We start from the raw sequence: 17,407 nt of genomic DNA on the forward strand, positions 1-17,407 counted from the left end.
AGTGAGATTTACCTCTTGCGGCTGAATTTCATTCTTCTTTATGAGAGTAAGTTATGTGTCCTGGTGTTCTGCCTTCTGGAGGATGGATGTGAAAATGTGCTGTGAATAATTTTAATAGCTAAACTTATCTTGCACTTCTGTTATTTTTAGTATGGTTTAAAGAAAAAGATACATGAGAAGGTAAAAGAGACATCCATCTTACAGTGTTTTACTACTTGTAAGCATCACTTTCGAAACTGCAGCATATAAACTTTGATCAAAAGAACTTAATGAAATAAGATGTATAATGTTTGGAAAGATATTCGCTTTAGAGAAAATTAACCATGATGATTTTTTTCTCTTGCCACAGAGAACGTACATATTTACCTTTCTACTCAGTTCTCGGTTATTTATGCATCCGTATGAGCTAATGGCCAAAGTTTGCCACTTATGTGTTGAGCACCAGAGGCTAAGTGATCCTAGCAGCGATAAGGTAATGCTATGTTTTGAACTGTAAAATTTTTTCTTTTAGGTTTGGTAACTCTGTGGCTTAGATGTTGTGAAGTTGGTTTCCTTAAGTAACCCTGACTTATCCCCAGGCTGAGGTGCACAAATCGTATCATGGATATGCAAAGGGAGTTGGGAATGGCATAAAGAGCACAAGACAAATCTAATACCATGAAAGAGCCCTAGATCCTGCCTTAAGTTGGTGGCACTTGGCATTGACTTGGGGGCGGGGTACTAGACCTTCTTCAGTCCCAAAGACTTTGCAGTGGAAGTTTGTCAGCGACACTGTTTGTAATTATTTATTTTTAGGTTTTTTGGTTTTTTTCTTTAGTAATTATTTATTCGAATCTATCCATGGTGATAGATTTACTTAATTAGATTTGCTTTTTCTCCCTAGAACCAGATAAGAAAAATTGCACCCAAGATCCTTCAACTCCTGACAGAATGGACAGAAACATTTCCTTACGATTTTCGGGATGAAAGAATGATGAGAAACTTAAAAGATCTGGCTCACCGAATAGCCAGTGGCGAGGAGGTAGGTAATCTGAATTTAGCACAGCCTCTTGAACTTTTAGGCAGAGTCTTGGTGGGAAATGATGCTGAGTTAGGCATCAGAATCTCCGCTGCTTCCTTTCTGTCTTACCTTTGGGCAAGTTCTCCACACAGCATATCGGTCTGTTTGGTGTGTTAAAGGGGATGATTTTATAATCCCACTTCAAAGAGGAATGATCTGGAGTTTTATGTGATTAATTTGGGGGAATATTCATGGCAATTCATGCACAGGATTCATGTTGCAAGTGTACTTTTTTGGGTCTCTTATGTTTTTAATTTTATTTTTTAATTAAATTTATCGGAGTGACATTGGTTAATAACATTATATGAGTTTCACCACCCAGAGTCCAGTCTCCTCCTGTCACCATATATTTGACCTCTTTTACCCTCTTTGTTCTACTCCCTACTCCCTTGCAAGTGTGTTTTAATTTTACTTTACTTACACTTTTCTTCCTTCCAAAAAGGACTGACATATCAAGTTAGGTAATAAATATCATATTGGTAGATATAAACACTAATGGATATAAAATAAATAACATCGATATGTTAACTTATAATAAGTAGTATGTTAATATATTTAAAATAGATATAGACAGTTTGTACCATGGAAAGGAAAAAGCAAATATGCTAATATTGAGAACTGGTCGAGTAGGATGAGAATGCTATGATTTGAGTGTAAGCTCCAAATAAAAGGGAGCTACAATTGGTTATATTATTTTCACTGTCAGAAAAAAGAGAAAGCATAATAATTCTTCAGGGCATTAAATTAAATGCGATTTTTAAAAACTTTTATGAGAGACTTTGTGTAGGGGACATAGAACGAAATCATGGAAACTACTCTGTGTAGTGTTTATAACAAATGCTCCTTGATAAAAATGGAAGCCACAGGTTTAATGTGTAAATTAGCAAAGGTGATTCTTTGTGCGAGGAGAAGACAAAGACAAGTCATCTGGTGCCTGGAAGTTGATTCAAGGCTAGCGCCTACAGTAGGTAGAGATGGAAAGTAAGTCTCTTAGATAACCTTTCATAAATATCGCTTCCCTCAGGTGAGCCTTTGATAAGGGCTAACTGGCTGCAGCAAATTCAAGGTTATCCTCTTTGAAGCAGGCCTGGAGGGCTGGTATTCTGTGTTGAGGCTTGTTGGGCAAGGATGTCTTTGTAGTTCTGTGTTACTGGTGAGCTCCTGGGAACAAGTCACTTAGGCACAGATACAGAATTTTCACATAGAAAAAGATAGCTGAAGCGTTCGGCAATTGTAGTGATGTCTTGTTTTGTTCATCTTAAAATGCATTTTCCAATTGCAAATAACCTTCTTGAGACCTCATTTTTTCAGAGGCGTGCAGTAGAGATCATGTAATAGGACACCCTGCCTACTCTGTATACTTCTGGTGAATGCATTTTAATACCATTTCCCCTGACTTAAAAAAAAAAAAATCAGACAAAAATTTTATAAGATATTAGCACTTGAAAAATTTGTACTTGCTTGCCTGCATTATGTTCTCATGAAAATGTAATTAACCCTTTTACTGTCCCCTTATGACATTATATTGAGCCCTGCTGCTGAAGACAGCATATTTTCATAAGGCCTAAGGAGTGGTTTCCACAGTCATTTTGCAAGTTATCTCTGTTATAATCATTTCGCCAGTTTGTGTGACAGTTTCTAGCAAGGTGTGAATTGGTCAGTCTCTCATTCACAAAGGCAAAGTTAAGCATCACAGTGCAGTTTTGTAGTAAATCTCTTGTTAGAAGGGCTGGCTATTGGGTTGCTGGGCAGGGTCAATGCTGGCTCAGTGACCTCAGTTGATAACAAGCTGCTCAAAAGATTAGTGACTTCACAAGAACTGTTTCTCATATGAAGGCTAAGCCCTGAGTCAGTCTGTGCCTACATACAACAGTTAAGTTGTATGTAGGTTCCTGATATGGCGGTCAGCTAACTTTCCCTCTGTTGCTTTTTTAAAAGATGGAATGGTGACTTGGTCCTTTCCAAAAGGAACACCTTAAAATTCTTTTTTTTTATAAACATTAATAAAAAGTTAGTGTTCTGAAAGTGCCCAATGGATGATTTCTTATACTTCTTGTCATGGGAGAGAGGGAGATCATTTCTATCAGTATGGGCCAGTTGGATCTTTTTTTTTTTTAATAAGATCAAGCCACTCAAGGGTTGGGTGGAACTGTGCTAAGGGCCAAACAGCCTTCTGACCTGGAGTCTTATCAGCATTCCTGTGTTAATAACAAATCCTTGAAAACCCTTGAGATTTTCAGATGGCTTTCTGTGTGGAAAGAGATGAGAACATAAGCCAAGTCTAATCAAGGAATTGATTGACCTAAGGATTGAGTGGTGAGGTGTCACCTGCTTTGATCAGGTTGGGTTTCACAATGAGATGTTGTTCCTTCTAATTCTATCCAGTATTCAGAATCGGGTCCACACTTGGCATCTGGTTGATCTGTGTGTGCTTTGGCAAGTCCCTAAATGCCTCGTTCCTTCTTTATTTCTAGAAATCATAGAGATAACTCTTGTGTTAATGTCCCTTTCAGCTCTAAAATTTTGTTGTGGATGTTCTTTACTCAGTTCTTTATTTGGCATGCCACTCACTTACTCGTCATGTGCTTAAGTGTCTCTCCTCAGAGAGACCTTCGCTCACAACCCCAACCATGATCACACACCCCCTCCCATTATAGGCTTTCACCACCCTTTCCTTTATAGCACTCTGTGATTAGTAATTACTTGCTTTTTTATGGCTTATATTTCCCCACTGGACTCCATGCTGTACCCGCTTTGTCCACCATGCCTTCCTTAACTCCTGGCTCAGTACCTGGCACTTAATAGGCACTCAGTAATATTTGAATGAATGAATGAATGAACAAACAGATTAGATTGTTTCCTATTCAGTTACTGGAATAGGAAAAAAATATTTTCCTCTACTGAAAAATTATTTCCCTCCACAGGAAGGAGCATGGGCTTGGGTTGGGGCTTGCTGCTTCTTGCCTGGGACTTTACAGATATTTTTTTTTTTTGGCAGTCAATGAATCCAGGTGTGCCCCATATATAATTTAGTCAGGTTCTTCTGAATCTGCTAGGACAGTTCCACATAATTTGGCTTAATATGTTTAGCCCCTGGGGGTTTGCCCAAAATGAAGTGGTTTATTAGGACTTGCCTGCAAGAAACATGAAATAAAATTAATGATTGAATTACATGACAAATGACTATAGTGGGTAGAATGCAATTTTCTCTTTCTTAAGGGTCTGGTCTTTGTTCTATCTTTATTTTCCAGGTAATTACTGTCACCAGCATTTGAAGTTATAAAAAAGAATAAGTACATATTTAGCAATTCATGACTCAGTAAGGAAGCATGCTTAACAACACAAAGCCTTGTTTCTTAAGGAGTCAGATGGCAGCAGGAAACTTTTAAAGAGGTCACACACATATATATGCGTGATCTTTCACACACACACAGACTAGGTCTTTGTTATTTGCATAGCTTCCTCCCACATTCTCGTATACACTTCCCCCTTATATTTCCCCGCTTTGCTCACTAGCTGAATCCTCGACTATATATTTCTCTACTACCTTTTCCCTAAACGAGCATTTTTTACAGTGTAGAATAAGAATCTTTTACCAGATATGCTAGTAGAGCATTGGTTTTCACACTTTGCTGCAAATCAGAATCACCTGGGGAGCATTTATGATGACATTTGAAACAGGAGACTGAAGAAATCATTTTACATTCATAGGTTTTCAATGTGACTCAAATTATGAAGGTAGAAGAGACAAGGGAGATGGGGACGAGGGATTTATTATTATTTATTATTTATTTTTATCGAGGTATCATTGACATAAAACATCATATTAGTTTCAGGTATATATCATAATGATTTGATATTTGTGTATATTATGAAATGATCACAATAAGTCTAGTTAACATCTGTCACTAGACAGTTATAAAATTTTTTGTGTGTGATGAGAACTTTTAAGATTTACTCTCAGCAACTTTCAAATATGTAATACAGTATTATTAACTATTGTCGCCATGGCATACATTTCATCCCCAAGACTGACTTATTTCATAACGGGAAGTTCGTACTCTTTGCCTCTCTTCACCCGTTTGCCGCCACTCCCCTTCAAGAGATTTAAAATAGCCCTCAATTCAACCTCGAATTGCTTCGAATTCCAAAAAAAGTGCCATTTTCTTTGAGTGACGAGCATATTACCAAATAGATACCATCTTCTAAACTGATAACCTTAATGTTATGTGAAGAACAGTTTTTTTTTGACAGTTCAATTTTTTTAAACACTTAGGTATTTCAGTCGTGATATTTAGGGTGGTCTGTGAATATAGTGAGAAATAAAGGTTATCTAATGGGCCAGTTAAAAGAACTCAGTGGCATATACACCAGACAAGTAGAGAAGAAGAAAAGAAAAAGAAGGCTGTGTATGTTTTTTTGTCTTGACTATGAGAATTGATCATTTCTAGATGTATTCATAATTTTCTTTGGCTTAAGTATGCTAATATCTATTCGTTTGAGTTTTTGTGATATACTCCGGTAGCCAAATTGCCTCTGTAAAATTATGTGGTTTTTATACTTGTAGGTAAGGTGCCATTTAATTTTCAGATAATTAATCTCAGAAAATGATATTGTGGTAACCTTTTAAAAGGAGCTATTTAGGTAGTGAAGCATGAACAGGCCTTTCTAAATTCCCCACGACTGCCCTCCTTTGAAGCCGTGAATCTAAAGACCGTGCTGGCACTGAATCAGCCCGTGGGCCTTTCTCTGATAATTTACCAAAAAGGATAATTGTTGTTTGTTTGGCAATTTTGGAATAGAAAAGGAAGAATAAAAGAACTTAATAACTCATATCGTGATAAGTGTACTCCAGGGATTGATTGATTGTGAAGTTATTTTTTTGACTTAACAAGTTTTTTAAAATTCAAGGAGTTGACATTGATCTGTAATACATACATTGCTTTTGAAATCAGTTTCTCTTAAGCATTGTGGCTGTAGCATGATACAATAGCCAATAAGGTAGCAGACAGTAGTAGCATTACTGGGAGAATTGCCATGTGGAAGAGTTTGATTGTCAACTTTAACACTGATGCCTGAATGCAAAAGAAATGGACCTGAGGCAAGTGGAGGTCAGACACCAAAAGTGAACATCTACTGTGTCCTTGTGGTCACCCATGTTATGAGTGGAAGTCAGAAAGGTGGTTGAGGGGCAAGTGGGAAGTAATGGTGTATTTTTGTCAGGAAGCTGTCTGTGCCTTGAGACTAATGAGATCGGGAATGATAGGGATGGGGAAATTAAGAAGGTGACGACACTAAAGAAAAAGTGTTAGGAAAAGTATGTTCTGACTTGAGATCAATGCATTTGAATCCAAATTTAAATTTAAATTTAATCCAAAATTAAACCAGTACATTCCTATGCCAGCCCAGAGAACATTTAGTTATATGTGGTTCTTCTTACACCGGATTCCTTCAGTAGCTCATCTCAGATGTCATCGCAGTGTTCTCATGGCCCCACCTGAATTGTGCTCTTAAGAGCAGCCTGAGAAAATAACTAAATCTTATAGGAATGAAAAGACGCCTTATGTATATGCATATCTTTTAAACTGTTAGAACTAGGCTGAATCCTCCTGTAACTTCGCTGGACCAAGGTGGTTCTCCACCATCAAGGTAAAATTATTTAAGTACATAGTCTGAGTTCACATAGTGGTGAAGATAGATGTGCAGAGCTAGGATATGATCCTTTGCTTATTCCCCGGCAGACATATAGGAAGAACGTCCAGCAGATGATCCAGTGTCTAATCCGCAAACTTGCTGCACTCAGCCAGTATGAAGAAGTCCTGGCAAAAATCAGCTCCACATCTACAGATCGGCTCACAGTTCTCAAGACCAAGCCACAGTCCATACAAAGGGACATCATTACCGTCTGCAGTGACCCTTACACAATGGCCCAACAGCTGACTCACATAGAGCTGGTAAGACTGCTGACATCCTTGCTCTTTTCAACCACAGACTTGGTTTGCCTTGGCAACTAGACAGTGCATTTGTCAGCAGTAATGTCACGGGAGAGGTTAGAATAATCCAAATGGGAAATAATCTATGAAATAGCTGGAACTGGTTTTGTTTAGACATTTGAATATAAATAAATGTTTCTGATATTCTGGGAATTCGCTTTAAAATAAATACTAAACAAGACTTAAGGGCAAAGAGTTGATTGATCTTCCTCATCTTCCCCTTCTAATTAATTTTTCCGTAACTCATTTAGCCTTTCGCAGTCTAATGTAGTGTTGACCTAAGCAGAACATTGCCTCTGCTTAGGGTTAAAGGCTCATTTTACAAACTGCATAAAAAAGGGCGGGGAGGGGGGGGCGGGGGTTAGTGCTAAAAGCCGATAAACAGAGTTGACAGCCCATTTCTTCTCATTTTCTCTAATCCTGTTGACCTGCTGGGTTTGTGTTTCAGGAAAGGCTCAATTACATTGGGCCAGAAGAATTTGTTCAGGCATTTGTGCAGAAGGACCCTTTGGACAACGATAAGGTAATCAGTCTACCCCAAATGCCAGACCCCTGAAATCAAAAATGGAATTCCTTAGCCTATGATAGTAGGTACAGGAGACAGAAATTGGAACTTTTTGTTTTAGGTTTTAAAATCGCAACTTTTTTTCAACATCTATGTCTAAATTCATTGCAGTTTTTCTTGTCAGATCTCTAAGTGCCTTTATAATATTCTTACCCTATGACCAACTCTGGGCCTCTTCTTCCTCCTTATTGGGAAATTTAATAAGCAAGTAGATGCAGACCTTTGTGGTGATGCGGGTACGAGATAAAAGCATAATGGTTTTAGCAGATTAAGTCAGAAAGAAAATACTCTGCTCATGATTCAACAATAGCAAGGGCAGTAAAGACAGGATGCACATCCAGCGTGGTGAGTAAAGGTCTTTACGGCCTGACCTCTTTTTCAGGGTGAATCCTCATGACAGGTTTATTGCCCGAGTGAAGCCTACATTTAAAGACAATAACACTGGGCATAGACTGTAAAAATCAATGTATGTATATACGAAGTTTCCCCCGCAGTGATCTCCAGAAGTATTTCGAATTATCAGGCAAAGACTCTTATCACCCACTAAGGAGAACTCCTCTTTAGGAGTCGGAGCAGCAGCTGTTTTCCGGCCTTAGAATAGTTTCCCTCATACAGGAAGTGATGATTAGGTTTTGCAATCAATAGAAAGCTACTGCGCTTTTTTGTTAATTCGTTATTTTTGGAAGGAAGGAAAGTGGAATATAATTAACCTGTTTGCACTTGGCCTTGAACTCCGAGATGAGCTTAACTCCTTTGGCTTTTGACTGATGTGTCATTTACTCAGTTAAGGACCATGATGATGTAGACTTCCGTTTATCTACCCTGGAAGATATTTCGTTTCTTGCTACATTATGCTCCAAAATTTTGTCCTAGACTTAATTTTAAGAAAAAAATTTCTAGTTCCCTGCACGCTCATCTTCTCCTTGCTGTGCTGATAGCAGGTGATGTTTACATCCCGTTAATCAGTTGATTGTTTTAAAATGCAGCCAAAACTCTTCTTCATTTGAATTATGCTTCTGAGGACAGTTTCACTCAGAGTAATAGTTTTCGTGGAGGGGGGGAACGGGGGGAGTGGTTGGGAAGGGCACTGACATGAATGCATAAAAGTACATTTCTAGACCGTAGGGGTTCAATGGACTACATTATGGGATTTTGATGTTTCTACTGGGAGAGTCAAGAATGTTAGTGTTACGTTCATTCTCTCCTCCACCCTTCTTCCTTCCTGCCCTTTCCCCTCCTCCCCCAACACTTCTATCCTAGAAAGCTCTCCTGATCCATAAACTGAGAATAAAGACCTATATCTAATAAAAATGGGAGCCTAATGCATGCTTTGTTTTCTCCAACTCATCTGCTCACTTTACTTTCCCTATAGAGTTGCTACAGTGAACGAAAGAAAACACGAAATTTAGAGGCTTATGTGGAATGGTTTAATCGCCTCAGCTACTTGGTTGCTACAGAGATCTGCATGGTGAGAAAATGAATTTTCTGTCTCTTAGCTCTGTATTATTTTTTTATATTTATTTTACATCCGTTGTGCCCACATGTTGGATAATCTTTCTCCTTTTTTTTTTTTTTTTTTCTCTATACAGCCTGTAAAGAAGAAACACCGGGCAAGAATGATTGAGTATTTCATTGACGTCGCCCGGGAGTGTTTTAACATTGGCAACTTTAATTCCTTGATGGCGATAATCTGTGAGTGTTTTCTGGAAGATACATGTTCTTTATTTTTATAGGTTCTGTGAAATGTATCCACTGAAAATTTGCAAATAGTTCCATTTTATTACTGTAAACTGTACTTTGTAATCCTCAATTGTTTCAGAATGTTTAGAATGCTTTAAAACCAATTTGGTACAAGTATGTATAATCTTTTTAAAATATACAAGAATTCATGGAATGCATTTAGTCAATTTATCCTCATCTCTATGTCTATAAAAGCTTATAAGCGAAGTATATTTATCTAAATGAAGTGTTTAAAAAGGATTCGGGCAGCTTGTTTATCAAGCATTATAGAAATATTTGATCTGAGACTAAATTATATGATTCCATCAGCATGGATAAGAGGGTGAATTGTGAAACTGGAACATTTTCTGTCTGCCCGTGCTCCTAGTACTTATCACCTGCAGACCTTATTACCTTGGAATACAGACTTCACTCCTCATCTTTATCATGGGGATTTAAATGCCAGTGACCATGTGTCTTTCCATTCATTCCGTAAACAGTGGGAATGGGATAACAACACTATGTCTTAGTTTTCTCAGATTAAACCTGTTGTCTCACTACAATTATTGACAATGACTCTTATTTAAAAGTGTCCTAATATATATGATAAATAATATGGCCATTCTACACATTGTAAGTACTTAGCAAATATTTGAATATTTACCTGGCTCTTTAGAGTCAGGGTCAGTTTGAAGCCAGAGAATCTACCAAATTTAATTAAATAATTTTGAACCTAATCTCCAATCTCAACCAATTCTCCCTGCCCCCCTTTTGTGTGTGTGTGTGTGTGTGTGTGTGTGTGTGTGTGTGTGTGTGTGTGTGTGTGTGTGTGTGTGTGTGTGTGTGTGTGTGTGTGTGTGTGTGTGTGTGTGTGTGTGTGTGTGTGAGTGTCATTTCCTCTTTGTCTCCCCCATAAAAATATTGGCTAAGTTTCAGCTCTTTATTTGCCTTACTCCGTGAAAATAGTAAGCAGGATGATATCTAAATCAGGAACCTAAAAGATCCACAGTCTAGGTAATAGAAGATGACTTAATTTTAAGTATAAAAGAGTTCATGGAATACGTTTAGTATTTAATTTCCCTCTTATACCATTAATAAAATGTCAAGGTAAGCCATATCATGGGAGAAAATATTTGTAATATATATAGTTGAAAAGCTTGTATCTAGACTTTATAAAACAGGGGTCCCAAATCCCTGGGCTGTGGACCGGTACTAGTCTGTGGCCTGTTAGGAACTGGGCTGCACAGCAGGAGGTGCGTGGTGGGCAAGCGAGTGAAGCTTCATCTGTATTTGCAGCCGCTCCCCAGCGCTAGCATCGCTGCCTCAGCTCCACCGCAGATCATCAGGCATTAGATTCTAAAGGAGCACTGGTCCCTGGTGCTATAAAGAATCCTACAAATTATAATGAGACAAATAACCCAGTAAACCCAGTGAAATAAAGGGCAAAATACTTGAATAGACACTCCACAAAAAAAGATCTACTAATGGAAAATAAGTATATGAAAAGGTGCTCCACATCATTAGTCATCAGAGAAATACAAATTAAAGTCACAGTGAAATACTGTTTCACACATTGGAATGAATGACATGAAAAGACTAGTTGAACCAAATATTGGTGAGGATGGTGGAGCAAGTGCAACTGAAACTCTCAAACATTATTGGTGGGAGTGTAAAATGGTATGACTACTTCGAAAAACTGTTTGGCAGGTTTTTATAAAGTTATCTTAGTAGTTAGAGTGTAAGTTAGAACGGTTTTTCTTATTTCTCTCTTTCAACTTTCTTCCCCCTCTGCCTATTTCAAATGGGAAGCTGGCATGAATATGAGCCCAGTCTCTCGATTAAAGAAAACTTGGGCCAAAGTGAAGACTGCGAAGTTTGACATTCTCGAGGTATGTGAAGCTGATGTTTTGCTGTTAAGTAACATTTTATACCTGGAAAGTGGAATTCCTATATATGATGTGTCTCTTGATCACGTAGTACGACAGAAGAAAACCCACAGACTCAGGGAAAGGAAAGGATTGGAGGAGGTGGGTAAATCAGGTTAAGGACTAGTCCTTTCATAGAGAGAGGTGTCCGTTGGTAGTGAATTAACTGGAGACATGATGACCTGTCAGTCACATCACATTGTATGCCAGGATGGAATATGGGTCTTGAACAGTTTGGAGTTCTACTTCAGTGTGTGCCAACTAATTTTATTTATTTACAGTGTCCCAGGGGAGGGGTTCCCCATCCATATAGAAATAGTCATTCACCATCCTTTCAACAAATACAGTTAACCTGTGAAGAAGCCCTTTCAATATAATTCTCAGGGTAGTAAGATTTGTACAAAAAGGCATTTGTGTTTGAATCGTATTCGTGTTATTATTACATCGATATGTAGTTTCTTTGTATCTACTCTTTGGAGACAATAAAGTATTTTTTCCTCAGTTTTCCCCCAAATTGGGAATTATCAGTAGGTATGTTATATTTTGCTTTATTCATATTATCTAGTAAATTTCTTTTCCTTCTTGTAAGATTGGTGTACTTCAATTATTTGTGAAGATTTGTTACCAAAAGCAAAGAACAACTTCACTACAAAGTGTTGGATCACTACATGTGGCTATCCATCAACTGACACATTAACCTTCAAATGAAACCAGGAAATGGTTTCTTATGTTGGCATTTGACTCTTTGTAATCAGTTTTAAATCTAATCTCGGCAGTTAATCTGGAAAGAATTTGGTCTGGGTTTAACATTATCGAAGTTGACATCAGCTTACGTAAATAAACCAAACCTCAGGAAAGAAAATATTTGTGTTCTAATATGTTTCATGCCTGTGTGTGGGTATAAGAGGGATAAATCATATTCTTAGTGAATTCCCTAACTTATTTTGAATTTTTTATGTAGAGTTAAAAGTACGATCTTGTAAACTTTTTCTAGGTGAGAAGTAAACAGTTCACCCTTTCCTTTCTTTTGTTTACAGCACCAGATGGACCCTTCTAGCAATTTCTATAATTATCGAACAGCTCTTCGTGGGGCAGCACAAAGATCTTTAACTGCTCATAGTAGCAGAGAGAAGGTATGTGTTTAAAAGAGTTATATTCATGGTAGAGTTGCCATGTGTTCCACTGAAATGTAATGTGAACTGCTACACTGAGCTGCTTTTACCTGTTCAGTTCTAAGAAAGAAAGCTGATCTACTGTAGAAATTTTATCACTTGCCACATAAGGAAGGGGAGTGCTAAAGGAAAGTTGGATTTTGGAAAGGGAAAGGTAATTTGATGTAGAACTTTGCAAATGTATATCACTGTGTTATTATTGCATTATTTAAATGATTATTTTGTCCTGTGTCTTAGTCACATTTCAAGCAATAAATTGTCATGTTAAGATGACTAATAGCATTAGAGAGAATATGGTTTAATGAAAAATAGACATTTAAGCTCTGCACAAGGCAGCTGACTTAATGTAACCTTTTCTCTTTAAAGAATTAGCTTATGTCCCATGGTTAAGTCATTTATTTTCAGAAAGTAGGTTAGTTGCTGTAGCATTAGGCCTGCTGTTACTAATTAGATATGTGGGTGGCAGAAAAAGTACAGGAATGATGTCTCAAAAATTAATGATCCTTACTTTATCTACCCTACCCTTAAACAATTTCATGCTATCCTGGATCTACCATAGTCTTGACTCTGAGGGTCTTTTCTTGGCACATTTCAGTTTTATATTTCCTTATATGGGAAGGGTAAGTCTTTTCAACATTTGGAGATGTGTTATCTGAGAAGTAAATACTTGGTTATAGTAAAGGGCTGACGGAGGTTGTTGATGGAAGTTTTCTGCATAGATTCTGTTCATCTTTTAACTTAAACTGTATCTTCAACAAATAAAAGAAAATGAAGGTAAAAAACATTTAGGACATCTTATTCACTTACCCCCAAAAAGCTTCAGCCTCAGTGATCTAGAATAAAAACAAACACAAAAAGAAAGCTCGCCTTTAAAAAAAAAAAAGCTGTGTTGATTTTCAAACAAATCTGAAATATCAATTCTGATAATGTTTGAGAGATATTATAGATATGTTTCCTTTTTTTTTTTTTTAAATAAAGAAATAAGGTCAGAGAGGGGATGAAGCAGAAATAACTCTCTAACTTAGCCCAATGGAGTTTACCAGTTTTTCAGTTTTACGTGCCCCAGTCCAAGTATTCCTATGACTAGATTGAGAAAAGATCTAATTAGAAATTTTTTAAGCACATGCATGGGAGGATCCCAGGGCCCTGAAGTGTGAGGATGCTTTGGGAGCTGTCTGCAACTTCTCATTCACATCTCCCTCGGCACGTCTTCCTGGCTCTCAGTGAGTTTGGTGGGCTCTGCCTCGGTGAGGGGGCTGTAGAATCCTGTCTTTTAATAGGGAGCTGCAGCATTGACGAAAGGAATTCTGAAGTCTAACCCCCGCAAAAAGATCTCATTGAATATTATACCTGTGGGAATCCGATAACTTTTTCTGGGTGGGGGTGGGGGGAGTTTTTACCCTTTACATCATTGAATAAATTATGTCTGCTTAATTTTGTTGTATTTTTGAACCAGTTCTGTTTAAGCATATGACTTGTACTCTCTAGTGCATAAAATGAATGAAATCACCATCATTTGAAATTATAGGCTGCTTCTTTTTCACTGTTGGTCTCAAAGGCTATGAATGAAAACATTTCTAGATAAAATCTATCTTTTATTCAAGAGAATTGGAATTTTTTTTTTCTTTTATGAAGTGAGAGTAAATTCTCTTTATTCCTAAGTATTTCCTATTTTAAAATCCTGGCAATACTCTACGTGAGTAGAGTAATAGAATCTTTGGTATTCTTTCAAATCTCGAGGTTATGTGGCCAACGTAGCACATCTAATACCATGTTACAGAACAAATCGAATCTCTCTTCCACATAGGGGTCTTAAATGATCTTTAAATGGTTATTTTTTTCCCTATAGTAACACACGTCTTCAGATTTTTTAACCACTCTTTATACGATTCTGTGGTTTTCAGTCCTTTTACCATTCACTTTTGTTCATGGGCACTTGTTCCTGCTCCTTGGCATTTCTTGGTGTGGAACTGATCATGCCTTGAATTGCAGTGGCCGACTCTCTGAATTAAAAGTATTTTGAGAAAGAGTTGGAAGGCATTATTATTTGAGAAGTTCTCCCACTGAAGACATCATTGGCAAGACCTCCTGGAAACTAGACTTTTGCTCTTTCCTATTAGTGACCTATACATTCACTTTAGCTCATGGAAATGCAAAGTTCTTAGAATCTCCTGTTAGATTTATATGGGGGCTACAGAACTGAAAGGAATTATCCATGAGTAAATGAGAAGTCGAAGAAGCCTGTGAGCCTTTTTCCTTGCATATGGGCATAAGGAATAGAGCAGGGAAGTATCTTAATGAAGATTACTTATGTTTCTGTTTTCTTAGGAGAGTGATTCAATCAGTGGTGGAACATTTTGCAGGCACCATGAATGCAAAAATCATATAAGATACAGCCTTTGTCACCCAACTAAAGGCACATGCCATGAACTTATGAAAAGTTTAAATATCAATATGGAGTAGTAAACGATCAGCCCCCACATGAATCTTATAGCCTAGCTCTATAGAATAGAGCACAGAAATAGCGTTCTTGCTTAAAAGCTATTACACTACGCAAATATTGCCTCATTTCCCTGAGGCCGCCTTATGATGATATAGCCTCACTATCTTTTAAGTGCATCAGTAATGTATTTGTCCCTTTGTATGGAATCCATTGATTTTTGGAGGAGTGCTTCATTGAAGTGAAGCCTGCATGATTTAATTTAATTCTCGCTGCAGCTCAATGAGGTAGTTACTGCTATTGCCATTTTAAGGTGAGGACAGTAGGATTTCTACGTATGTTAGGTTTATACCAAGGGTTGGCAAACTTATTCTCCTAAGGGTCACATCATAAATATTTTGGGCTTTGTGGGCGGCACCATCTCTTTTGCAGCTACTCGACCCCGATAGAGTAGCACTAAGCAGACACAGGCAATATGTGGATGAATGAGCGTAGCCGTTTTCCAGGAAAGCCGGATGGCCATTATAATTTGAATTTCATATAATTTTCATGCTCATGAAATGTTATTCATTTGATATTTTTCCAGCCATTTAAAAATGTAAACTGTGTGGCTCCTAGGTTATCCCAAAACAGGTGGTGGGCCAGGGCTGGCCCGTGGGCCACAGTCCGCAGACCCATAGCTCTTGCCGCCAGTAAATTGTGGAGCCAGATTTTAAACTGATGTTTGACAGAGTCACAAGTGGTCTTTCAAAGAAATGAGGTTCAGGTGTGCTTTTATAATCGACACTGCTGTTTAATTCTAAAATAACAGAGAAACACTAGTAATATTTGGTGGAGCAAGGTATCTTTAACAATTCAGTTTAAGAGACTTCCACAGACAATAGCAAATGATTAAAAGTATATTCAAAGGGGCTGTCAAAATTGAAGATTACTTTGACTATTTTCAGAGATCAATGAAACAAAAAAAAAATCAAAGCTTTTTTTTTTTAAATGACTTTAGGGGAAAATCTGAATTTCTCTCTAGAAGTAGAAATTGATATTTATTATTTTGGTGCGTAAGCCAAACTGTATGTTTTCTAGACATCCCATTCATTTAGTAGAAATGTACCACATGAGTCATAAGTTTAGGGAAACCAGAGGAACCTGCTTTCGGGTAAACAACATAGGCCCACAGTTTGTATTTGGAGCATCATTTGCATTGTAGCAAATGTAGAACCTTTAAAATTATGTTGGCATTTGAGACAAAGCGGAAGTTACTGGTCTGAGCTTTGTTCTTTGTTCATTATTGGCTTATTAAAATAGATTTTGACAACTTTTAAATAACCTAAAATAATTAATTATTTTAGGTTAATTAATTAAATACTACCCCCATCAAACCAAAGATATGAGGCAAGAAATTCTTACTAAAGAAAGCTTATTGTTTTTCATAGTAATTTTAAAATGCACATGTATATTCCTCCTTCACTTGGGCATATCTCTTCACATTGTACAAAGTACTTCTTTGGTGATTCCCCATGAGAACAGATGCTAACTTGTTCTGACATAAGAAGGCCAGGTTTACTCAATAGGAAGTCTGTAGCAACTATTACCTAAAACCTTGAGCTCTCTCACATTACCTTGAGCAATGTCTTCAAAGAAATGAGGTTTAATAAAATGTTCATCTAAAAAAAAGTTCATCTAACATGTAGATGTCTAAATGATATTACAATACAGGGAGGTGGGTCACACATCTTAAAATCTTGGTACCTGCGATGACAGGTATTGTATTAATATTTTGCTCTAGGTAAGGGATTGCTCAATGAAAAAGCTAGAGTTCTCTTAGATCTTTTCTCTTTGATTATAGTTAGAATGTTCAGATTTCATTACAAGCATACCTCGTTTTATTGCACCTCACTTTATTGTACCGCACAGATTTTGCATTTTTTGCAAATTGAAGGCAAGACCCTCCACCAGCAGAAAGATTATTACAACTCGCTTCATTGCGACACTCGCTTTATTGCGGTGGTCTGGAATTGGACCCACAATATCTCTGAGATATGCCTGTATATGCTCTTGTCTCACATTGAGAAAAACTATAGGGGGAACTGTAGGAACAACATGAAGCCCTCAATCTCCCCATGCCTCTGGTCTTTGCTGCATTTTGGTTATGAACAGCATTTGTGTCTTAAGCAAAATTATGTAAAGGAGGAAAATGCTGTCATAGGAGCCAAACAAAACTCTATCTTAATTTACTCTGGATTTTTATGTAATCCAGAGTTAACGTTCATTAATTTCTTGTATTGTTTGATAAGAGGCTCAATGTTTGTTTGCCCAAAACAAACCAAAATCTTTTCTTTTCTTTAGATTGTGATACCATTCTTCAGTCTTTTAATCAAAGATATTTATTTCCTCAATGAGGGCTGTGCCAACCGCCTTCCAAACGGCCACGTCAACTTCGAGGTAAGGGCAGGCTGCAAAAATCTAAGCACAGAGAAGGGCGAGCGTCTCCAGCATTGTATCCCAGGCCAGGCAGCCAAAACTGATTTGGAAATTC

The 17,407-nt window shown here is 37.5% G+C and overlaps 1 protein-coding gene across 1 annotated transcript in view; it reads left to right on the top strand.

Annotated features, from left to right (window-relative positions):
* The window catches only part of RASGEF1B (RasGEF domain family member 1B), a 32,211-nt gene that overhangs the window by 13,086 nt on the left and 1,718 nt on the right, over positions 1-17,407 (top strand). Inside the window, exons 3-11 of the mRNA XM_025043839.1 lie at positions 350-472; positions 884-1,021; positions 6,802-7,014; positions 7,502-7,576; positions 8,991-9,086; positions 9,208-9,310; positions 11,147-11,226; positions 12,300-12,395; positions 17,218-17,313. Of these exons, the coding sequence (XP_024899607.1) occupies positions 350-472; positions 884-1,021; positions 6,802-7,014; positions 7,502-7,576; positions 8,991-9,086; positions 9,208-9,310; positions 11,147-11,226; positions 12,300-12,395; positions 17,218-17,313 (1,020 nt within the window). The remainder of the gene's footprint in view (positions 1-349; positions 473-883; positions 1,022-6,801; positions 7,015-7,501; positions 7,577-8,990; positions 9,087-9,207; positions 9,311-11,146; positions 11,227-12,299; positions 12,396-17,217; positions 17,314-17,407) is intronic.

Source organism: Pteropus alecto, unplaced genomic scaffold (assembly GCF_000325575.1).
Source record: "Pteropus alecto unplaced genomic scaffold, ASM32557v1 scaffold161, whole genome shotgun sequence".
NCBI lineage: Eukaryota > Metazoa > Chordata > Mammalia > Chiroptera > Pteropodidae > Pteropus > Pteropus alecto.